The sequence below is a fragment of the Triplophysa rosa genome, linkage group LG15 (genome assembly GCF_024868665.1).
Source record: "Triplophysa rosa linkage group LG15, Trosa_1v2, whole genome shotgun sequence".
NCBI lineage: Eukaryota > Metazoa > Chordata > Actinopteri > Cypriniformes > Nemacheilidae > Triplophysa > Triplophysa rosa.
Genome location: NC_079904.1, coordinates 5,264,776 through 5,291,155, shown reverse-complemented (window position 1 = coordinate 5,291,155; position 26,380 = coordinate 5,264,776). Strand labels below are relative to the sequence as shown.

The 26,380-nt window shown below is 37.7% G+C and overlaps 1 protein-coding gene across 2 annotated transcripts in view; it reads right to left on the bottom strand.

Moving 5' to 3' along the window:
• Positions 1-26,380, bottom strand: part of itpkb (inositol-trisphosphate 3-kinase B) — a 35,170-nt gene that overhangs the window by 7,293 nt on the left and 1,497 nt on the right. For both annotated transcript variants that reach the window (XM_057353125.1, XM_057353124.1), the window contains exons 2-5: positions 24,041-25,295; positions 4,075-4,174; positions 3,395-3,608; positions 1,065-1,269 (exon numbers count right to left, since the gene is read on the bottom strand). In XM_057353125.1, the coding sequence (XP_057209108.1) occupies positions 1,065-1,269; positions 3,395-3,608; positions 4,075-4,174; positions 24,041-25,105 (1,584 nt within the window). In that variant the 5' untranslated portion in view covers positions 25,106-25,295. The remainder of the gene's footprint in view (positions 1-1,064; positions 1,270-3,394; positions 3,609-4,074; positions 4,175-24,040; positions 25,296-26,380) is intronic.

Here is a 26,380-nt window from a genome sequence, read left to right as displayed (position 1 = left end):
TATTTTGCCATTTTGTTTTATTATTATTATTATTTAATGTCATTTTATTTTATTACATTTATGTATGTATTTTTAATTTTATTTCTTACATTTACATTTTTCTAACAACTATCTAAACAATAAACTGTTATTTTACTTTAAAAAGCAATTGTGTGTTATTTTGTATATTTATATATATACTTATGTCTTCTATTAAGTTGATCGTACTAAAACTTATTAGCAAATCTCTTCATTCTTGCTTTAACCATAAATCTCACAAAAATTAGTTTGACAGCAAGCTTGCTAATCTCCTCTTCTTCATCCTAAAGGAATCATGACTGTCTGGACTGACTTCATTAGCTGTACAACAGCAGTGAGTCTTTTTGACATGTTTAATGAGGATGTATTTACGTTGGTGGAGCCATGTAAGAACTGAATTACGGAAGTGAAATTGTGTTGTGAGGGCCGTGGCCTGTCACTGACCGATGTTGGGCTCAATGGACGTGCCACAAACAGGCTGCGTGTATGACAGAAACATTCAGGCACGACCGTCCTCTTGAGACGGACCAATCCTGCCCCCTCACCTCAATTTCAAGACTGTGATTTCATTAAAACACATGTCTCAAACAATGTCTCAAAACCTCAAAAAATGCACTTCCAGTCAAACTGAGATTTCTCATTCATACTCTTATATTATTAAAAATACGTTTTTATGTATTTCCTTTCATTATTTTAGTGCCTTAACTAAAGGTTTTCAAATAAAATGAGGCCTATATATTACTTGATTTCAGTTATTTTGACAATATTTGGCATTAATAATAAAAATAAGATATAGTTACATATAGAGAAAGTTTGTACTGTATGAATCACCAACCTGCAATTTTATGTTTTAAACAGAAATGGGGATAAATAGGCAAAAGTTACAGATTGCAATTTGAATCTTTTTTTTTAGTTAAAATGCCATTTAATCCGAATGTTTTGTGCAATATCATTTATTTCTGTTCTATATCATGCTGTTGGTTTCACATGAAGGGGAAGTGTTAAATGTCAAAGTTCCATCACGATTTTAGAAGCAGAAATCTCACCTTGATGCCCTCGATACGGAAGCCTAACGTGGCCGTGGAGCTGATGGTTTCCCTCCACTGCATGTAGCGCGGTTTTGTGACCGCTTTCTGTTCGTTTTCCTCGGGCGTGGGCGCGTCAGAGTCCACTTCGATCATCTTCTGGTACATGTCGGGTCTCAGGCTGGGCTTCTTTCTGGCTTTTGTCAGCTCTTCTTCCAGATATGTCCTGTGAGGAGAAACAGTTTTAGGGTCACATACTTGTTTCATCAAAACTTATAAATTTGTAGTACATTCAAAAGTTGACTGATTTCATTGGCTAGAGGCATATATCCACTGAAATGGTAACATTAGTCCTTAAAAAAAAAACTATAAACTGCCATTGTATGACACCCATAACAATTCATCAAAATATTCGATTTTTTTGGTCCAGAGAAAAAAATGAGGTCTGTCAAACGATTAATTGCATCCAGAATAAACGTGTTGTGTTGACATATTATATGTCCGTGTTCTGTGCATATTAATACATGTATATATACAGTATATATATTTAGGAAATATTTAGGTGTGTTTATTTATATTTACCAATAATTGAAATGATACATAAACATTTATTTTTTTACATTTTGTATTTTTCTCAAATATATGCATGTGTCTATAAATATACAAAATGAATATGCACAGTACACAAACATACTGTATATTATGTAAACACAAACTTTTATTCTGGATGCAATTAATCACAATTAATCATTTAACAGCCCTAAAAAATACAACGTGTGTGAGGAATCAATGACAAAACTTTCATTTTTTGATAAACTTTTCCTAAATATTTACTCTCCTTTTAAACCACACTGACACAACCTCTCTCTAAATCCAGATGAACTTTTCTTGAGAACTTCTGTTGCTAAAAACTGCACTGAATACGTGAACCTCAAAGCGTTGCATTGTTTTGTTTGGACAGCCCAGTGGATACTGTTAATATCCCGACCATCTGGTTATCTCTATATTTGTCCATGACCGCTGCCACGTTTCGGTCGGAAAACAGATCGATAGGCGATCCCGGGAACGTCAGAGCGGGAAAAGTGATGAAGGCTGACCGATGTGTCTCAGGGTCTTCCTATACCGGCCGCAAACAAGCACCGCTATCATTCAGCAGATTAGAGGACACAACGTTGATCCTCTGCAGATTCTCTGGGGAGTGAAGTTCTTCTTAAAGTTATATGGTGCTTGGAATGTTTAACATCTGTACAAACAATGGGTCAATGGAACTACTAATAAGAAATTTTCAAGAGCAGACAGGCGGTTGGACGAACGTGAGATAAGACAAACTGGGGACTTTAGAGGATTTCGTTTTAGATGAGAGAGAATTCTGGTTTAGTTTCTTTTCATTGGCGTATTAGACTACAGATAAGTTTCTTTCAAGTTGCTTTGTTGTACACAGCTCTCTGAACGGCGCCAGCTGTCCTGCATCTGTTTTTAGTTGAAATTCTTTCAAACAGGGTAAAGGAACAAAAAGAAAACTACTCTACTACTTCCAGATTTCAGAATTTATTTCCTAGAAGAGGACGACACATTTTAAATAAGGCCAAATGTTTGACCTTTAGTATTACACAAACATAGATGACCTCAGAGCTAACACCAAAAAAAGCCATTTTGATGTTATCAGGTCAAAATAAACTTCATGTCCTTTTTTAATATTTGTTAATATTTACTGGACAAGTATTTTTCATATAGATTGTGAAGTTAAAAATGTTCATATTGATCTTCATAACAATTTAAAGGTATAGTTCACCCAAAAATAAGAATTATATCATTGACTCACCTTCGAGTTGTTCCAAATCTGTATAAATTTCTTTGTTCTGATGAACACAGAGAAAGATATTTGGAAGAATGCTTAGAACCAAACAGATCTTGGACCCCATTGACTATCATAGTAGGGAAAATGACTTAGTCATTTTTTGTTCTATTGAACACAAAAGAAGATATTTTGAAGAATGTAGGACAGCAAACCGTTCTGGGGCACTTTCGACTACATTTGTCATTTTTCCTACTAGTCAATGGTGGCTAAGAACTGTTTGGTTACAAGCATTCTTCCAAATATCTTTCTCAACTAGAGATGGAGTAATTCATGGCAGAATTTTCATTTTTGGGTGAACTATCCCTTTAAAAACTTTTCTTAATTTTCATGTTTTCCATGACCGCCTTTCAATAATTGTTTTGCAGATCTTTATACTAACTGGTTCAAAGGTCATTTTCTATTTCTTCAAAATGTAATATAAAGTTAAAAATGATGTAAATCGGTGTAGCATCACATGTAGGACCGCTCCACCCTCATCCCTGATACAACTGACCTGACTCCAATCTTGCAGTCCATGACACAGGGCAGCTCAAAATCCGCCAGTAAGTCCTCCATTTGATTGTACTTCTCTCCCTCCTTCTCTACATCTCCGAAATACGCAGGAACGTAAGGTTTCAGTACGTCTTTCATTAGCCTGTCCAGACATTGCTGCTCGCACGCGCAGTGTTTCTTCAGGATACGACCATTGGCACCTGCTTTGAAATTACCTGAGGGGGCAGAGAAAGAGTACGTTGACACAAACACTGCATTCAGAAATGTGTCTAAACTCATCGCAAATACACACTGTGAAGTGGCAGAGATTCTTGCTTATATTAGTGAATGTTAAACTTTGAACACATTTATAGCTAACCAGAGGACATTTTTATTGCTCTTTCATACTTCAAGAGACTTTATTGAGCTCGCAAATAAGCACTACATCCTTAAATAATTTGGTCTTGTAAGAATAAGGTGCTCAAACAAATCTAAATACAAAGGTTTGTTATCGTACTGTATTTAATACAATGTGTGTGGACTGCACACTTGCAATGCAATGGCCGAGCATTCAAATCTGCATTTGCATATGTGTGTAAAGCACACCTCTGGTCTGAGATTCAATGCAATCCCAAAGCACTTCAAGTTTGCGAGTGTTTTAACTCGAATAATGAAAGGTACACCAGTGACTCTGATGCCCACCTGCATGGCCAGCCAGCTGGATCCAAGGGTACTTTTTCTTGAAGGACATCAAAAATGGTGACCACTGAACCATGTTCTTGATCTTCTTCCATGACTTATGCTGTTTAATGACAAAGAGAGTATGATGAGTATGTTTACATATATTTCCTGTAAAACTACAACCACTGAAAAAGCAGTAAACACTGCACACTCATATGTATACAGCCACGGAAAATAATTAAGAGATCTTAATTATTAAATAACAATTAAGAGAACATTTTCATTTAATCAGCATTTCTAGATGTACTGTGACCATTCCATTCCAGTCCTGTGCAGTGTTGGGTAAGTTACTCTCAAAAGTAATTAATTATTAGTTACTAATTACATATTCAATAGTGTAATTAGATTACTGTACAAATTACTCTCTCCAAAAAGTATTTAGTTACTTATTACTAATTACTTTCTATAGCCTATATCAACCTTGATTAGTTAAGTGATTCAAGGATATACATGAAACGGCTCTTTTAATTCATTAAAATAAATAATATTAAACTACATAAAGTTCTCTTATTAACTGACCAAAGTTGTCATGATCCTGCCTCTCCTTGTCTTGGTTTTCAGGTCTTGTGGCAGGATCATGTCAGACCCATGTGTTTTGTGTGGAGAGAAGCATACTATTGTCTGTCATAACATAGTATGCATTCTCTCCGGTGTCGCGTCTTTTAGCCCCGCCCCCTTGTTTCTCCGTCAGCTCCCTATTAGTGTTTCATCCCACTCACCTGTCCACCCAGTTTCCCCATTAATGTTATCCTTGTCACCTGCCCGTCACTAGCCTTTTGTCATTTTCCCTTGTTAGTATTCCCTTTATATTCCCTTTGTATTCAGTCTCCCCTTGTCGGTTCATTCCTTACCATTACTTTACCCTACCTAGTATGTGGATTACCTTGTTCCTGTCTGCCGTGTCTTGTTTGCCGTGTCTCTGTCCTGCTTTGGACTTATTATTTGGATTTTCGCTGACCTTGTTTGTTTGCCCCTTGAGGGAAGTTTTAGTTTGAGTTCTGTTTTGTCAAAGTTTTCCCCATTGTGGGTTTTTTGTTTACCATTTAAATAAATCATTTCTGTTAACCCTTTGTCTGCCTGCGCCTGGGTTCTGTCAACACCGTGACAAAAGTATTACAAATGTGAGAATTATACATTAAAGCACATATTTTAAAGTTAGACTCTGAATTTTGATGTCAATTACACTATTAAACACATATATTACAAGTATTTAGTTTAATTACATCAGAAGTAATTATATTACAGAAAAATAAGAGTAATCCCTTACTTTATTTTTTCAAGGGAAAAGTAATTAAATTACAGTAACTAATTACTTAGTAACTAGTTACACCCAACACTGGTCCTGTGTCTGTTAAATTTCAACAAAATCAAAGCTCAGGAGTGACAACGTCATCCAACAGTAATGTGAAACACTGACAGCATGACAAGACACATGAAAACTGTGATAAAAATCCAGGTTATTACAAATGAAAATATTTTTAACTTCTCCTAAATACAAATATTACTGTTGTTTTGCTTAAAAGTGAATATTAACTTATTTTCTTTGCAGTATTTGAGGTGTGAAAAAATACAGAGCATAATTTCCGTTATTTTCGCCTGTTTCGCAAGTGTTCATTTTCTGCAGATAAATGCAAAAAATAAATAAAAAATAATATTTTTATGTGAAATTTGGGAGAAATATTGTTAGTAGTTCACAAAACGAAACAAAAATAATAATTTGACCTAAACACATACCTATAAATAGTAAATTCAGAAAAACTGACAATAACTTTGAAATCTCTTGTCTCTTAATTTTTTCAGTGTATATATTTTGGCTGTGTATACAATTTGTCAACTGGTTACACAAGTTTTTATCAAATAAATAAAACAAATATAATATATTAAACACTTTAAATGCCTGGAGGCGTATGAGTAAATACTTATATAACACTTGGCAGATGGAGCTCATTTTCCTACTGCAAAGCCCAAACCGACACACAATATGTGGGTAAGAATAAACAAACAGGTCTTTTGCATCTATTTACATACATTTGCTGGCCGCTCCTACACTGGTCTGGACTGATACCATAGTTTACACAGCACATTACAACACTTTATTATTGTACAATCACATTCACTACATAAACCCTAAATATAAAATACAGGGAATCTCAATCATCTATTTCGTGTCTTCTACGTGTTTTTAGTGCGTCATGCAAAAATGTCTCCCAATGGAGACAACAAACAAGCAATGAAGCAGATCTGACAGTTTACATCAACCTGTCTGTCCAGCTGACACACTGGTTTATTCCACGATAAAAGATTTCACCTGTAACCCTGTTCTTCTCTATTTGGACATATTCACAAGCTGCATAAAACACTGTTTTTCCACTTCCAAAAAAAGCCGCTGGGCCATTACACTGTGTTATTCCACTTCACTAAATGTCCTTGAGTGAGATCACTTTAACTTTCCATGTTGGCATGGCGAACGCATTCTCTACTCCCCTCTCTGAGATGGATGGGGGGTTTCCTCGGGTGACCAGGAAAGCCTTTCTCCCCCCCAGCGCTCTGAGCCAGCTCTCCCAGGAAGAGCAGTCCATCACTGGGCATGATGTGAGCACAAATCAGCCCCCTGTTTAAAGCTAGAGAGCCTGTCGGGCCAACAAACCCGAGCCAAGAAACGCACTCAAAATCTGCTTTGCTATGCATTTCGATTAAACAATGGATCGAAGCATTGCTAATAGAGTTACAAATATATTTCAAGTTAGAATTCACTTAAATAGAAACTGACAGGACAGTGTGGTGTTTTTCATGGGTTGCTATGGCAGCAATAAGCTTGACAATTCTTCAATGTAACTTCCATGCCAAAGTGTCTGATTTCACTTAGACAAGAATAAAAAGAGCCATAAATGGTATTAACCATCATCTGAGCTGCATAAGGGTTTATCTGTCACATGAAGGTTTTGTTCTGCTCCAGTGGAGAAAACCAGCTCTCAAGACCATAAGATGCTGTTGGAGGAGTTGGGTGTGTGGTGACAAAAACAAAGCCCCCTCAACCTGTACATCTACTAGGGGCAACCCCTAAAGGCAAATATTGGAAAGTCGCTGACCCAGAGGTTGCCATCATTGCTTGGGAAAGCAAAGGCTTGAATGTTAACAAGACTGTAGCTAAAAGCATTCAAGGATTTTATGGCCGCAATCCGTACTTTTCCCTCTCTATCGCCATCTCTTTTTTGAAATAATGCAGGTTTTTCTACGTACTCGACTTTACAAGCGTTGAAAACAACTCACATTGTCTTCAAAATTCAACCCGACATCTCAAATTACAAATCATTATTATTCTTAATAATTCTTAATAAAACATACTTTAAAATATATATGTATATATTAAAAAAAATTATTCTTTCATAGTGTGTTGTTTTTTAGTTTTTGTGAAATGCATCTTGTAGTAGGTTAACTAAACTTAAGTATAAAATGTGCTGGATAAATTAAAATTGTGCAATGTTGCCCCTGGGCAAAAAATCAATTTGCTTGATTACTAGCACATGATGCAAATGATATGGCAAAAATTGGTCTGTAATGAAGGGATGACTTTGAATAAGCCAATAAAAAGGTTTCCCTTGGTTACACAACATACTGGCAATCATTTTGGGCTTTTCTGGCATGTTGCACTGCCTTTAGAAAAGCATGTTATTTTCAGCCCATGAAAGATATAACTCATATTTGTTTTAGAGTGATTTAAACTTATCTGAAAACATTTATTATTGTGCAGTGTGTTCTGCTGAATTGATCATTTGCAATTACTTCTTAGAAAGCCTTTAAATTTAATAAAAAAATAAATATGTTTTGTATAAAACTCAATAAAACTAAATACGTTTGTATTTTAGTAAACAGGTCCATTTTAGGCAAGAAAAATGGTTTGCATAAGGCATGCAACAGAGTGTTTATTTCTTATTAATAATACCTTAAATGTTATAAAAATGTAACAAATATAAATATATATATATAAAATAAAATAAAAAATATATAAAAATATATACATTTGGCCCATGTGCAAAAATAAAGACCCACATCATGTTTTACAAAAGACCAACTCACATTTCAAAAGACTATTGAACACAAGTGAGGAAAGATATCTGATATTTTAAATAAAACTAAATAGCTACAGCGAGCAGAGGTCCTTGGCAATATATAGATGTCTGAAATGAAACAGATGCTGTCAGGGCGCTGTGGTTCACACCTCTGGAGAAAGCACTTAAAAACATTAGGACTGATGGACAGGTAATGTTTGCCAGATATTAAGGTCAGAACACTGTGGGATCCATCCTCACCACGACAACACACATTAAAGGATAAAGACAAAGTGTATCCGAGAAAAAAATCTACAGTGAGGAAAACATCAGGATGTGGGAAAACAAAACAAGTGGAAAACTTGCAGGAAATGATGCGGGTTGCAGACTTCAACAGAGAACCAAGGTCAGGTCAAAAAGCCTATAGCCCACTGAGTAAAACAACAACTGCAGATCGTACACCGTAGATTTCAAGATGTCCTATTTCTATAATAAATGTATTTATTATAATAAACCATATTTGTCAAATTGGGTTGCAAAAACACCAAATCAAGAAATTTCCCACAACTGGCTAATAAGGTTAAAACATCTTGATATCAACAAAAATAAAAGCAACAGGTAACACCAACGACCCCCAAAAACAGGTGTTTAAATCTTTTACATGGTGGTCTGGGTCTCATATCAGAACATATTCTACAGTCTAAGCAAACTAGAATCCATTACCTGCACTGCTTTGACCACCAGAATGATTGACGTGGCAAAAAAAACCAACACAGGAAAGATGAAATTCCAGATGTGCGTGATGAAAGATGACATGGTATGAATGATAAAATCATGCACCGACGTGATGCATGTAATCGCAATGTAAGCTGGAATTTGAGTGAAGCGCGGTGCAGGGCGATGCGCATTTCTCATTTGTTTCCATACAAAGCATTCAAAAGCACAATTGACCCATGCAAATATGCTGGTAGGCCGAGCGCAATGTGCAGAGACCACATTAAAACTCAATGGGATGCCTGCGAGGGCCATGAGCAATGCAAATGTTCTGGGTTCCTCAAACTCACCTGAATTGCAAAGAGTTTAAAATGGCAAAGGAACAGGTTATATAACAGCAACTCGTGATTTTTGGTCCAAAGATTAGATCGGAAAACCTCCGAGACGAATTGCAGTGTTCTGTCTAATCTCAAAGTAACTAAAATGAGTAATAAAACGTAAGTGTGTGCTGACTGACGTTTCTTTGTGTGTGTTAAATGCGTCTACGGTGGATCTGTGGTGTGTTAGTCAAAAGGATGAGTCATGTGAATGTTTAAATAATCGTGTTTTAAACCGAGATGAGGTCAGCACTATGTTCTCACATCGCCAACATGATTTGTGAATCTCACTTCCCGTTTACTGAAACGTATAATGATGAATGATGAAATCATTTGTAAATATAACGTCATATATGTTATTAAAGTATATATTTTTATTAAATTTGTCAAAAAAAGGATTTTTGAGAGGTTGTTATCTGGGAATAACGAACCTGCAAATTCAGATTAGTTAGGGTCCCATATTTGCATGCAGAAATATATTTGCATGACTTCAATGGTTGGTGACGAATGGGTATGGGTGATGGGTAGGAATTGAAAGGAGTAAACATAATACATATGAATGCCTTTCAGACTAAATGCATTTCCTGGATTTAAAAACATATAAAATAAACACTTTTTTTTTTTAAATATTTAAAACATGTCTTTAACACCAATGCACGGAAATATCCAGAGTCTGCAATACATCTGTATGTGAACTTCGTATTTAGAAGTACGAAAAAATAAGACTGTGCACACAACAGGGTCAAAAAGAGAACTAAAGGTGAGCAACCTCCCTCTTGACTATAAGTGCAAAATCATCTCGAAACCACAAAAGTTTCCGACAGCAGTGCATTCTGGGAAACACCTGACGCCTATAAGATCCAGTGAACGTTTGCATGCAGCACCCGGAAGACTATCGAGTCTTGCTTGTTTTGCTGAAGACCACAGACTGTTATTCTGTAAACATCACCCCACAATAACAAACCAAGTCAATTCTCAAAGCTAATTCTCTGTGCCTTGGCAAAAATGACATATCTTGTGTGATGTGCTAAAATCAGAGGTGGACAGTAACGAAGTAAATTTACCTGAGTACTGTACTTAAGTACACCTTTTGAGATCTGTACTTTACTTTAACTTAACTACATTTGAAAGACAAATATCATACTTTTTACTCCACTATATTTATAAAAAGGTCCAAAAGTAGAAAGTGGTTTCTATGCAGCGGGTTTTCCTGTGTGAGCAATTTATCTGGCTTGCGATCTGCCAGGACCTTCTACTGTTGCCAAGTATTAACTTCTGATCTGCTGCTATATCATTTAAGCGATTTGGAAAATGAATGATGTTTTTACTGAAGTAACTATAGTTGAAGTATTCCTGTTGAAATAAAAACAATAGAACCCTGCCCAAAATACAACATAAAATGTAATGGATTTAATGGTTATAATGGGAATTGTACTATGGATACTTGTTGTCTACTTGTATGTGATGGATTCTATTGGTGGGATGGTAAATCTTATTGGAATAAAACCCGAAACACACTAAAAATCTCATTCTAATTAAAAAATTCTTTGTTTTTTTTCCAGCAGGGATGGTATTTGCAGTAAAACCACAGTATCCACAAATTTACCATTCTCTATAGGAACCATACTCCAATTAATAATCTTTAGTAAAACCACAGCAACTAAACATACCATAGTTTCATTATACTAGCTATAGTTTATGTTTGTAGTTAAATTATGGTAATACAAATGCTAATAAATCCAACAAACACATAGCTTCTACTATTTACAAGAACCTTACTACTTACTGGTAAATTGCTGCTAAAACTGGTAAAGGGAATATACAAAATAAAAGAACACCGCTCATAAATACATAGGCCTAGGGGGCTAATGAGGATAATTAGGCTAAGTGATCATACAGGATTATATCTAAACTAAACATATATGTGCTAAACATACAGTATAAAGCTCTTAAAGGAGTTGCTCACTGGAAAATTTGCCCCCATTGACTTTCCATAGTAGGAATAAAAATGACTATGGAAAGTCAATGGGGGCAAATTTTGAAGTGAACTCCTCCTTTAATACAACGGATACTGTGAGCTACTCAAGTGTATTCAGAAGGTTGCTTCAGAGGCATACGGCATACGACAATAAAACAATGCACAACTGACATAAAGGAAATTTACTTTTAATACTTAAGTACTTTTAAAAGCACATACTTCTGTACTTTTACTAAGTAAGAATCTGTCTTTACAACTTTTACTTGTAGTGGAGTAATATTTGACCAGTAGTATCTGTACTTTCACTCAAGTAAGGAAGTTGTGTACTTCGTCCACCTCTGGCTAAAATACACACATACACAAACTACACATACATTAGAAAGTGTGCATTGCATTTATGCAACCGGAAGGTTTCATCCAAAGTGATTTAGGAGGCATTCAAGCTGAGTATGTTTCTCCATACATTGACATTTATTCATTTGGCAGATGCTTTTATCCAGAGCAATTTACAGTCCGTCCTTCAGACATTTTACACATTTGTGAGGAAAACAAAATTGACCATTTCAAAAAGGGGGTGGGGCCATGTCGCACCTACTTTATCCATTTTATACAAAATTGTGAGGGAAAAAATGTCCATTTTAAAGAAGGGGCAGCGCCATGTCGCACCCACTTTATACATTTGTGTGGAAAAATTGACTATTTCAAAAAGGGGGCGGAGTCATGTCACAGCCACGTTAAAAAAAGCCATACGAGTGAGTCTAATAAAAAGTCGTAAGACTTCGCCTTTCAGCAACCCTCCCTTTGGAATGCCAGAAAAAAATGAACTATCCCAGAGGATGATAATGCGACCGCAACTATCCATTACTCATTCTCGTCCTCTCCCTCTCTCACACCCCTTTTCCTTTCGCTATTGTATAAAACCACTATCAACAGCTGAGGATTTTGTTAATTTGGGGAACGGAAGAGGCCGCGGCGTATCGCTCGGGGCGCACTCCGCGGCGCTGCGTCGTGCCATTGTTCTGATAAGGGCAGCCTGAGCTATATCGAGCGTGAGGAAAGGGATGCCGCTCTGTACAGCGTCTCCTTGACCTCACGGGTGTTGTTAAAGTTTCCACTGAGCACTGAGGGAGGAAGTGGCTTTTAACCCCTCGAGAGGAACCTCTCTGCGATACAGGAAACGAAGAGGGTTTTGAGACAGTATTTTCCACATCTGCAAGACATAATCAGCAACATGACCAAAGGCTTGTTTTTTTAGTTTTTTTTAGAGACAAGCCGCTCACAATTATAGAATTATGAGTCCTGTGGCCGTATTGGACACCACCAGCCCTACCGTATGCCTTTAGAATGCAGACACTAGGGCTGAGAGTTGTATTGAACACTTACTACACTTTCCATCAGCAATATACTATATGATGTATTATTTTATATTTGTGCATAATAAATGATGAATCTTCACCATTTTCACCTTGTAAAGTCAGCCAAAAATAAATGGGTAGTTGACAAATAAATCGTACATGTGACACAGCAAAATGTAGAAAACAAACTGTAAATATTACATCTTTATATTATTTTGATGTTATTCATATTTATATTTATCACATAAAATAGCATGAGAGAGATTTTTCCGTCACACCATAGGACAAATTTGCATAATTCTGTCAACTACGAAAATAAAAAAATGATAAAAAAAAAACTTACAATTATACAATTAACTTTTACAAAATTACAATTTTATTGCATATTGTTTTATTTTAGAAGTGGAAGTTATTTTAGAGTGCATATATCAGAATACAAACAGTATTGTGAACTTATCTTGAGACTTGCTCACTATTTTGCTTAAGGCTAGACAGACGAGATCCACATGTGTATTCGTACTACCCACTTTTTTTAAACATAGACTTATATGCATTTTAAATTAAGTAATATACTCAGGTTTAGTGTTTTCTTCTAAAGTAAGCACGGTTTAAAAAGATCAACGTCCATATCTTGAAAATCCTGAGGTGCAAGTTTCCATCGACAAGTCAGTGACATGTCTAAACTGCATCAGAGCGTTTAAAGCATGCACACTACACGTACACACAGACAAGCACACAAAAATGAGTACAGGACTTGGGTGCCGTCAGATCCATGTATACTGTTTATACTGAGGAGCTACCGTTTTCACGTACCAACAGACTGTTTGGCATCAATTCCACTTTGACAGTTAAGAACATATTACTTAACACTCCTCTGAAAATGTGTCATATCTGTTCCTGCCTGTCCTGAAACCGCCTTTTCCCATCAATGGCAGGAGAGTCCTTTCACGGAAGCGAGACCTCCCATAAAACGGCAATTTAACGGCACCCTAATGTATACAAAGTTTCGCGGGATCATATTTGATGATACTTTGACTTGTCATTGTGGAGATCGACCCCAGCTGTCATTCACATTCATTAAATGAAAAACCATTGACAGGGATATTCCTCCAAAAAAGTACTTTGTCTTTTACACAGAAAGAAGGAAGGCCACAGAATAATACAATAGACATAACATAGCACAGCCTTATATAGGTTAAAGGTCAAAATTCTTCAAGAGAGTTGTGTAATAAAGATAGGCTTTGGTAAAGGAGGGGAACTGAAGGCAGTGAAATATATTAAGTGCATCAAAGATGCCACTACAAGAAAGTCTGTGACGTACAGAAGGCATCAAAGGACACTCATGCATTTCTCAGAAAGACAGCAACAACATTCCTTATAACAGTGTTGCTCTGTTGCGAAAATTAAATTCATTCATGTTTTATAGTACAACATACTGTATATATGTAGCATATATATCATGTATGCATTGCATTGTATATTGTATACATATATGAATTTGCATATATAAAAAACATATACACTCTAAAAAAAAGCCGTAAAAATAGGGCACAATATACTGTATTAATATGAAGGAATTTTCCGTGTTCATTTTTACAGTTGTTTTACCTGTATTTTACATTTTGCACTGCATTCATTTGCATTTTAGCATTAATGGAAATGTCTGTAAAATAAAGGAAAATGTACTGGTAATTTTCTGCCAGTACTTTATCTGTTTTTTTACGGGATTTTTTTTTACAGTGTACATATACACACAAATATACACATACTGTACATACATACAAAAAACACGCACACTATATATAATATATATAATTCTTCCATATGTATATGTTATATATATGTCCTATATGTGTATACAGGGGGCCATATGTGTAAAACATTTGCTTTAATGCCCCCTCAGGTTATATTAATCAAAATATGAGGTGTATGGTATACAAAATGGACAAAACACTAAACGTTTGAGGTATTTACTGGACACAACGGGGCAACTACAGCATATCAAAGAATATGGATTTGCTGTTAATATTTAAAAAATGCATAAAGATACAATCAAATCTCCAATAAAGCACACAATGTATCTGTTATTAATATCTGTTGCTCCTCCTGAGCCAGGACTCAGTAAGCTTTGTACATGTGATGCGTGTTATTTTTTGCCAAGCCTGCTTATATTCTTCCCAAAGCTGAGCTTCAGTTTATTGTCCAAGTACAACTATGCAGCATGAATACAACGTTTTTAATACATCTTTAATATTTAATTTAAAGTGAAGAAAGCTGGACATCACTTGTATGTGTGCATGTATACAGTATGTATGTTTAAGATACCCAAATTCTCTCTCAAGTTTAAGAAATCCAAATGCTCTTTCCTTCCCTATCAAGTGTAAACAATCACACATTAGTAGTAGCTGCGGGTGCTTTCCCTACATAGAACGAATACACGGTTCATACAAGTAAAGCCTGCTGTGCCGCAAAAAGTGTCTGGACACGAAAAAGGGCCGGTGCACTTCCTGTCTGTTGCATATGAAACGGCTGCCTCCAGCAGCAGTGCAGCAGAACACCAGCTGTTTGAAGCAGGCATGCCTTGACGTCAGCCCGTCGCCAGGCAACCGTCAACCACAGGGGTGTTACATTTTCCATTGCTCGTACCCTTCAGATCCTCCAGTGTATCTCGCTACAGCATTTGTATGCTCACAGTCAGGGTGATAGAATCAACCTCACACAAAAACTGTTTGTGCTGGATTGGCTCACACGGCGCTGGAGGAGTGTTAAGAGTTCAGTGTGAAGCCACTCTAAGACTGAACAAATACGCCAGGGTGTCTATGTCACCATATCTGATTACAAAACGGTTGTACTTCATTTGACTTCGGAAGATGGCAGAGAAGCAAAAAGATAAAATTGCTCATTTCTGCAGTATCTACTAGGGATGTTGCGGTGATGAAATTTTCCCCCATCGGTTAATCATTTTACATTCAATTTTAAAATAGTGGCAATACGGGAACGGCAATTGCTTGATTTAATGGTGGGTTCAATATCTTTCTTAATAAAAAACACACGAAACTAAAAAAAAGTACAGTGACATTTGCTTATATTAAACACAGATAAAATAACAAATAGATAAATAAATAAGAAACGAATAAGAAAGGAATACTAAACGAAAAACGTTTATGTTAGATAAATAATTAAGAAAGGAATACGAAAGAAAAACTTTTACTTTAAATAAATGGCAAAGCACCGGCTTTTGAAAATTAGAACAGAAAGAAAATTAAAACGTAACCGGCTCTTGATGACAGTGCTTACATATTCTAATATGTTCTTTGCCAGAAAAGCCTTGTCAGTGCTTGTCAGTCAGCACTTTACTCTCCTCGGATAATGAATAAAATCTAAATTGTTCCGCTTACGCTGAATGCAGCAGCCGCATTCAGATGCGCCGTCTGGTCTTTGACTAAACTATGTGATTTATTACTATAAAAAATTAAAATGACGGTGGGGTCAGTGACGCGGTGGACAAATGATGTAATTGGTATGCGGGTGGACACCGTGTATCATCGGTGACACCGACTTTCGCAACAAGCCTAGTATCTACAGTACCATGATAATTCAAATGGTCACTTAAATTAGGGATATCTGAATTAAAAATGAAATTTTTGAATGATTTGCTAACCCACATGCCATCACAGATGTACTATATGACCTCCTTTCTTCAACTGAAGAATCTTATATTAAAATACCATCATCTTATATGGGACTCAAAATGTTAAAGCTTCAAATACAACATTTAACCATCATTAAAGGAATCTAAATGGGTTAATAAAAGTCTTCGTGTGCAAAATATGCTTGGGAGGGAATTTTTAGTTTATTTAGTTATGCTGAAACCAAAACAAGCACTCAGATTTAAAAATGGTGACACGTCAATTACTTGGTTGCGTGTCCCATTGCGACTAGTTCTTAAAATGCACTAAAAGCACTACGGTGGCTGACACAGAACTAAGATGTCGTCAGTTTTCGCTTCTTTGCCAAAGGAGATAACGTAATTACGAAATGTGCTCTGTAGACTAATTTGTCCGTTTAGGGCTACTGTAGAAACAACATGGCGAATTACATGCAAGGGGACCCGCGGTGTATGTAGATAGAAATAGATCATTCTAAGGTAATAAAAGCATAACTCTTCATTATGTAAGGTCTTTATACACCTCTGAAGACATAGTTATGTATATTATATTGCTGTCCACAGATCCTCCAAAAAAATGACACGTTGGACTTTTAAATGTTTTTTTCTCTCTATGACTGTGCTCAGTTTTTTTACTGTGCACAGCTTGTGTGGCATAAACGTGCACCACACACATAATCTGTAGGCAGCTATCCGCCCACTTACTGTAGCCTGCGCCTGGTGCAATCCTCAAGCTTAGACATGTTTTATCATACCTTATTCATACTTTCACATTTATTTAAAATTGTAAGATTGCACGGAGATTAAACTGACATGTAACATTCCACAGTTTGCAAAACTGCCAATCAATATAAAATAGCATAACATAGTTTCAAATATTGACAGAATACACTTGGCAATAACATGAAACAGACTTTCACATACCAAGATGCACACTGCAAACAGGTAAAATAATACCCATAATCCTGTTTAACATGTGCACTCAATAGGTTTCACCCATGAAGAAATAATTAGGACTAATAATCATAGACAAATAAAAGCTGATTTATTTAACCAGGTCGGGTCACCTCACGGGGATTGAGATCCCAGGATTAGTCAAATACTACTCACTTTACTTCGCTTACCTTCCATTTGACGCTTTCAAACATAGGTAACCAAAAACTTGCTTTTGCATGATGCCGCTAGGTGTCAGTCCAACACGGCTGCCACGTCATCAAGCGCAACGTAAACAAAATCATCACCTTTAAACAGCGCACGCTCAAGCACGCTAAATGCAAATTGTGTCTGATTCACAGTTTTCACACAATTTAACCCACCGCAGCTCTTTAGTTACAATTACAAAGACTTGCAACACAAGTGTTTGGTTAGGTTACACTTGCTGTTGGGTTTGCTAAAGCAAGTAACCACAAGCCTGTGTGCACAGGCAGACAAACACACGCACACACACACACAATCGGGGGTTCTTCCAGCATCAGATTGACACAGGAAAAGGAGACACCAGATCAGGGGGTAAGTGAGCATGCAGAAAGTGAACCACACCTGTGACAACACCAGGACATGTCTTATATTCATACGCACATCTCATCTTCCTTATTAACAAAACTGTTGCGTAAGCAAACACAACAATAGCACATTCCACGAGTTAAAGCTTGAAGGCTCTTGCTAGAACACACTTGCGTAAACGTTAGACATTCTCACAGAGACACAACAATGCAGTTATTCTCTATAGTTGGGCCACCGGTGAATGAGACCTGGCTTTTGACAGACTTTATGATCAGCCCAGGTTCATTTTCCCATATTCTCTGGAACGGTTTCCTACAAAAGGAGGTAATGAAATGTAAGCGTATCCTAAGCGGCACACCTTTAACCAGGAGGAAGTACACTGAAAGATTCATCTTGGTCAACTTGTTTGTATAGTTTCACTTTCTGCGCTCCTCAAGGAGGTTTGGAGATCTCCAAACTGAATGAGTATGCAGTCTTGGTGAAGTGAAATATGCAACAACTGTCTGGAGGGAAACCCTCGGCTGTCTGCTCAGCATGCGGCCCTAAACCACAACACGCTGCTATTAGTGCTGTGTGCAAGCCCACTGGAAACTTTTGTTTGACCGAAAGAGGTGATAACAAGTTGGTGGTTTTATCACGGTGAAATTTTCCAACGGCCCAGTGAGACCCACAAAACCGAAACCAAGCTGCTGTTTATAGAGTGAAATGAGCACAGATATGTGCTCCACAGGCCCAACCTAACCATGAAATGGGAAATAAACAAGTCATGCAAGAAAAAAATTTTTGAATTAAGAATTTTATATGTATACATAAACACTCATAATCCTGGTGCACTCAAAAAGTTTTAGGCATTAAGAATTAAACAGGACTTGTATATGTATGTATATATTAAGTATATACAGTATATATAGCGTGAATATATAGTATAGTATGATGTATGACGTATGATGTGGCAAATCTCTAAATAATATCCCTAAATCCCTAAATAATATGCATTACATTGCATTACATTGCATTACAAAACTAACTGTGGGACTATTTTGCGACTGAAAAAAACCCCCAAATAGATCAAAACTGTATTATTTTAGCCTTGTTTTTCACAACCTCTGTAATTCGCTCTATGCTGGATATTAGCTTCTGGCCCAAATCCTGACTGATGGCGAACGTTTCTTGTCTTATTAGTGCTCTAAATTCATCACAATTTGTGGGCTTCTGCTCATCCGCTCACTTTTTGAGGATTGACCAGAGGTTCTCTTTATGGGACTGACATCTGGGGAGTTTTTTTTTAAATGCATTGGATCACTCTGCACAATAATCTATAAACAATGTGAATGAACACCAACACAGCTTAAGCAGAAACTTTGCAAACACAGCATTTATATCACTGCCACGACTGTAAGCTCAGCTTGTAAAGAACACAATTACAAATGTTCTGTGGAATATTTCTAGCACTTTGCTATTTTTATTAATTATGTGACTAAGAAAAAGAGTCTTCTATGCGTTGAAGTGTTGACACACACCAATTGAAAGTAAATAGTTCACCAAAAAGACTAAAGTAAATATTGTACAATTTTCATATTGCATTTGGATATGGGAGTAAAGAACACTTTTTTACACAGACAAGAACACTTTCCTTAAACATCAAAGCTCACTTTAACAAACTGTTCCCCGAATCAATCCACATAAGGCTCTCAGTACAGTACTGTATCTACCCTCCACAGTCATTCCACTATAAATGGCTCATTCCACTATAAATGGCACAGATCCGGGAATAGCGAAGATTCCATCACAAGTTCAAGGCTATCGAGTCATCTATGGCTTGTGGCCACTCTTTAAAGCCAAACAAACTTTTAAGAGTGCTATCACTCCACCAGACAGTACAATAGGATGTTTGCTCTCCTCCACTGTGTGTTTACAAGAAATATAAGTCACATAATGGGATGTGCGGCATAGAGCTTGTGTGGCCAGCAGAGACACATTATTCTACTGTGTGACATCCATTGTCTAAACAATGAAGTCCTCTGTGACGGCAGCAACAGCACGCTTGCCACTGTGTCTCGATGCGTTTGCAAACGTGACATGCGTAAGTAGGCGGAGCCACAAATTCTCACCAGGGCAACTATTTCGCAAAGAAAAGAGTAACCCCCAGAACCTACGTCACATGTGTTAGTTACACAGGAGGTGATTGTATATGCTTAAAGTCCCAGTGAAATTAAAAATGACAATGCCTATTTTTTCATGAATTATTGCAGCATTTATTGCAAATAGCTTACCAATGTGGGCCCTTCTCTTTTTAAAATTCATGTGCCCTCATTATCCTCAATTAAAATCTGAAAATGCAATTCCGCCCTTCAGTGACTATCCATCTAAAATGATGCAAGTGGGACTGCTTGGGCGGAGTATCCGTTAACTCCTCCCCTTCAACTGTCAGTCTGCTGCCAGTTCCATTTCAAAATGCAACGGCTGTTTTTATACATCCAATCAAATCGCATTGAAAAAACAGGCCACGCCCACTGTTTTTTTCTCATTACCCCCCTTGCCCCCGAGATCGTGAATCTCCCTGCGTACCAATCCGCATACTATTCGTCCTAATAGTATTAGAAAGTAGAATTAGTATGTCCCAAATCGTAGTATGTTGAAAATAGTATTCCAAAGATTCCTGGATGGTCTACTACTTCCGGTAGAAATTCAAAGTGCAGAATGATGCACACTCTGACGGCTGATATTACCCACAACTCACCACGAGTAGGCGGAGTTTAGTGACGCTCCACTGCATTAATAAATGATATAACTGATGCGTCACTAAATTAACAAATCAAGTATACAGTAAACATTACATACGAAATAATGAATGAATAAATACCTTAATGGAAAGAAGAGCTTTGATGTGTGTGACAGTCTTTGGCCACAATGTTGTCTAGGCAACAACGGCCACTTCAGCTTCCATTTAGTATGTCCCAGTTTGTGTAATTTATTTTTCCGTGCACTTAAATGTACATACTACACCAACACAAAAATAATACTTACTATTTTGGCTAGTTTTAGTAGGTGAATTATAACGCAGGGTCAGTATATTGTGTACACGGGTCCGGGCACTGGTAAGCACCCTGGCTCCCTTCTCATTCTCAAGCGCGTTGTTATACTTCACAGCTGGTATTAATCAACAACCGACATCTCTCCTACTTTATTTTTTAAATACTGGTTGAAGTACATATGAGAAACACTTTCATTACTCTGTTACATATCAGTGGACAAATTTGGTTGATTATTAAACTTAACTGTTAACATTGTTTATACATAACATAAAATAGCGTTTGTCTTTTCAAAAGTTACATCGCGTTTCATGAAGTTCATTGAGTTGGCTCCTACTATTTCGGTTAAAGGTCTTCAAAATTTGTCACGTGATTTCCAGTAAGGGAACATAGGAACCATTGACGCTCCCTGGTTTTTGCGGTGCATTGTGGGAATTTTTAGAGATCGAACATTTCTGTGCACTGGAAGGATTTTGCAAATCAGACAGACCAGAGACCTGGTCAGTGCCCTGACTATACTGAACAGGGGAGCTGATCGAGACACAGCCTCAGTTTCACTCAGAATACGGAAGAAAAAACGATCGCAACTTCCGGTTCATGGGGACTTTAAAGCCCCAGTGAAATCAAAATGAAATTATTTTTATAATTTATTTTTATTAAAAATAAGACGTCAATAAACTGACATGCTCCTACGCGCTGACAAAATTCCCATTTAGAAGATATAAGTGTTCAAAACTGACAGTCTGGAACGTACACTCAAAAAAATCTAGAAATTCCATGACATCACGCTACACTTAAGCCTCTCGTCAAAGTTCTAGTCTAATCAAATCCGCGTTAGAATCCGAAGAGTCCCGCCCCCTTCACTATGAGATCTGCCGAAACGGCACCTCAAATCAGCAACTTGTTCGCACATTTATTATGTCCTACATGGTGATTGACACAAAATGCACTAGATGCGAGATGAGGGATGATCCAGACAGTGTTACCATTAACATAAAAGTCTTAATTTTGCGTAAGTGTCACGCGAGCGGTTGCAAGTGAGTGTCCTCCGGTTCAGAGACATGATAGCACAGAGCTGATCATCCGCAGAGAATACTAAACATATCTGACCCGTTTCAAGTCTACACAGAATGTTGTATGTTAAAGTCACCATGAAAGGGAAGTTGCGATTGACTTTTTTCCATATCGTGACGTATAAAAATGTAGGGCGGGGCTTTATTTTGCCCTTCCCTTTTTTGATTGGTTTGTTGTAAGTTGGGCCTGAAGGGGAGGGCTAAAAATGCCTGGCCACTGGACAGTCAGTATAGTCCTACCTCTTTTTGTTGCTTACGTCATGTGGTAGTTGTTGTTGAGAGGGGGAGAGGAGCTTAATGTTTTTGATTTAAGATTACAACTGCAAATTACTTTTTAAAAAATAATGGTGTGCACAGACGGATAAATCATTTATAATAATCACTGCAACACTGTGTAAAACACTTTTCATGTTTGATTTCATGGTGACTTTAAGGCTCTATGAAAGAGATCGACATCGCAGCCTTGGTGAGTAAAGGAGAAGACAAACGCCAGTGTCACTCACCGACATAAATAACAAGCTTCAAATGACACATCACTGGTAACACTGATCTTCCTATTCTTTTCAATAGATTTTTACACCACTGTGGCTATTACGCTGTTAAATGCAGCTATGGCAGGCTGACTGTGTCCAGTAAACGAAAGCTATTGGTTATTTTAAAAGGGGACGGGGTCACTCGATATGTCTCACGCTCTCTGCATATTTTAGTTGAAATTAAGTCAACACATCAAATAATGCTGTGTGTTCCAAGGCATTGCAGTGGGGCTTTAAGCACTTCTCTGTGGTTAATGCTTAATGATACAAGTTACAAATATGCTTTGAAAACATTATAGTCAAAAATTCATTATTGTTTTTGACATTATTTACTCAACCTGGTGTGATACAAAATATTTATGGATATTTTTGTCCTTCTGTGGAGCACGTAAAGAAAGAATATCCGGGCCGCTCATTTTAATATAATGAAAGTGTATGAGGGTGAAGGACTGGGACAGAACATTCTGATCTGTAAACAAATCATTCACAAGACTTTGAATATAGCTTGACAGCCCCAGTTCTCTTTACTTTCATTAGTGGTCAAAAAAGGTCACACTTGTTTTTCCATAGAAGACCGCATTTAATACAGGTTTATGAATATTAATAAATAGGGACAGAATATTCCATTTAGACTCAACTATTTCTTAAACATGAAAATTAAAGTTGTTCTATTTTATGAAACCGCATTCATTGACAAATCACAATTAAAAATACTTAAGTAATAACAGAACCAGGATAGAAAGCGCTAACTATACACAGTGTTTGTTCCTCATGCTGCTTTTGTATTTTCTTTAAAGGGCGGCCAGCTAAAGTCAGAGAAAAGGCTCAGAAGCACAGAACAGTTCAACAAAGAAGTACCTTTGTATGTGAGAATGTCAACAGTTACTTGGGCAGAATACAGACGAACCCGGCATGAGGACAGTGTAGATGGACTGGACACAAACACTGGGAAGGACTGGTCTGTACCTAATCTGTACCTAACATGAAACATGTTAGGTACAATTACAATTACATTTAGCATCTATTTTAGTGGATTTGCCACATCATACCACTGAGGCTTATCCTTTGGCCTGTACATATGAAAATGAAGTATAAAAATGTAAAACAAAAAGTAGCGCTGCACAGTAAAATCAGCAGTGTTAAAAAAGGTCAAATTAACTCACACAGTGTATATATACAGTAATCCACACTTTGAGAGTGTGGGTTAGATATACACTGTGAGTGTTAATTTGACCTTTTTTAACACTGCCGATTTTACTGTGTGGTTGTTTTTCTAAGTCATATAGTCTGTGTCACGTATTATCAAGACACATTGTTTACACAAATGCAAAGCTGTTTGTGGAAAATGAAATCACTCCCACTATTACCAACAAAGCTATGTTCATTTAAATGGGAGTGATGTCGTTTTTTGTGCCAGCTGGCTCCCTAATTGACAAATTAAGCATCGCCGTACACGTGTAGACTAAAACTACGAAGTGAAACATCAAGGTGACAGCATAAAACATAATAAACATCTGCTAGCATTCGTGTCTGAATCTGAATCGAAATAGGAATGACATCAAACTGGAAAGTCACAAAACCGCTGTCCTGCATCCAAAATAAATGAGTGACAGAAGTAAAACGGTCACATTTCAGGGTGGGCTTACCGCTTTCTGTTGAGTCTGTAAGAAGGCTGAGGAGCGTTCGGTGTCACTGGAGATGTCGTCCTCCGATTCCTCCCACGAGGATGAGAAACCCGTTGAAGAAGCAGATGAAGACGAGAGCTTCCTCAAAGATCTTGAAGGTTGAGGGCTGACTTGGGGCTCCTTGCCCTCCCCGCTGACCTCCATGCCGTGGTCCGTGATAATGACAGCGGGGATGGCAGCCACCTCTGGGGTGCTCCCGTCAGGCTGTCCCTGTGTTTCCGTTGGCTCAGCACATGTCTCGGTCCAAGATGCCGAGCGCTCGCCGGCAGGCAGGTTGCTGATGTCTGGAATCCTGGAGGGGTTGCCGTTAGGGCTGTCAGCTTTGCTCTTAGGTCCTGCTGATGTGCTCTCAAGTGGGCCGTCCTCGTCCGTATTTGGGTCGGCCCCGTTCTTCTCCGAGACACTGAGCCGCAGCCCCCCCTCCGGGTCCCAAAAGCCTTTTCCATTTTGCAGTTCTTTGGGGATGTCTTGTTCCTTGTTCTGTGAAGCCAGAGGCGTTTCCTCTGGGTTTAAGCTGAGTTGAGCTGTCGGGACCGGGGAGACGTTTGGGGAAGGTCTCCTGGAAATGCATGGGCTTCTCTGAGCCTCTCTGCTGTGCGCCCGTGCCGAGATGTGAGCCTCAAACAGGTCCACCTTTTTGTTCACCTCCACATTCTGCAGTTCCGTGTGTCGCTCCAGCTGCTGAGCGAAGCGGCGTTCTTCGTTCTCCTGGTCTTTCTCCTGATCTGACCCACTCAGTCTGCGCACGCGACTGCCTACATTCACCCCCAGCAGTTCCGGCCGTCGACATGGAGAACGTGCCCTCGGGCTGCTGGGACTGGTAACAGTTGGGTAGACAAAGGATTTTCCCGGAGACCCAGGGCTCATGATGCTTGGGCTATAGGGTCCTCCGCCGCCCCCCAGCACCGGGTTATACGTAGAACGATCGGGTACCGGAAGAACGGGCCTTCCTGAACGAGGGCTGCTCTTATTGGTCAGATTGTTGGGGTTCATCATTATCAGGCTGTTCAGGGCATAAGCTGCCATAGTGGCAGGTCGGCTCTGTCCGTTTGTGCACCCATTTAGTTCTATTCATCCACAGTCCATCGGTCTCTGGAGCCAATCATCATCAGGAGGGACTGAAAGACTGATAGAAAGCAGGCATGCAGAGTACAATGCAATCCCAGAATTTGCTCATTCAGATATTATATCCACCACTGGTTCCTTCTTAGCAGAGCTGCAGAAAATGCAAGAAAGTCAGATGTTAAAAGTGTCAAAAAATGAAATAAATAAAACATTTTATGATGAAGTTATTAAAGATTACATTTATAAAAAAGCAACGTTCCATCTTTTGTAGCATTAACAATAATACATTAAAGACTTATCTTATCTGTTACCGGTACCCTCTGCAAACCATTTCAACAGCCGTCTGCATGAATTGAATTATTCAATACATATTGTGGAATATCAAAATTATTTGCATGAAAAGACTACTGAAACTATTTCAGTAATTTTCCACATATTACTGTTTTATAATATAGACGGTTTCCTCAGACGTACACAGCTGGCCTGAAGTTAACTTCCGGTCTGTGTTTGGTTATCGGTCTGGCTAATGGCCAGTAATATAACAATTTATTTTATATTTAATTAATAATAATATTAATTCATATTAACATTTTATTGTATATTAATTGTATTCAATCAAATCCACTCAACAGTTATTGATTCTTTGTGGGGGTTGGGCCACGTAACATTTCATTATGATGTTGCCGCTGAAACCGTCTAGCCTATAACTGAAATAGACAAAATCTGTCTAATGTAAAACTTTTATTCTTTAAAAATCATGCAGTTGGTTTTAATTGCCATCAGTCTGTGTAGTGAGATATATAAAAAATATTCAAATACAGTCTTTCTTAAATCACAGTACGTGCTGCAGTCTACACATTTTTTGTGTGTGTGGGCTGGACAAAACATTTTCATTTGAAAAATATGCACGAAATACTAATAACACATGCTACTTAAAAACACGGCCGACATAACCTTCTATGTCTGTCTGGGACACACAAAACACTTGAGGGTGTAACACAATCAGGCTTCTTGGAAGACACATTATTCCACATACCATAGCCATTATATCACATTTACGTTGTTCTGCCAGTTGGTGAATAAAACGAAATTGGCACACAATAGTTCTTCAATTCTGAGAAATGTAACTTTTATCTTTTTACCGTGCTAACAGCAACAATTGTGAGGCCTGAACTACGCTGATGTCAAGCATGTGAGCATCTCAAGGAGAAACAGTGAGGTATCCATTAGCCGCTT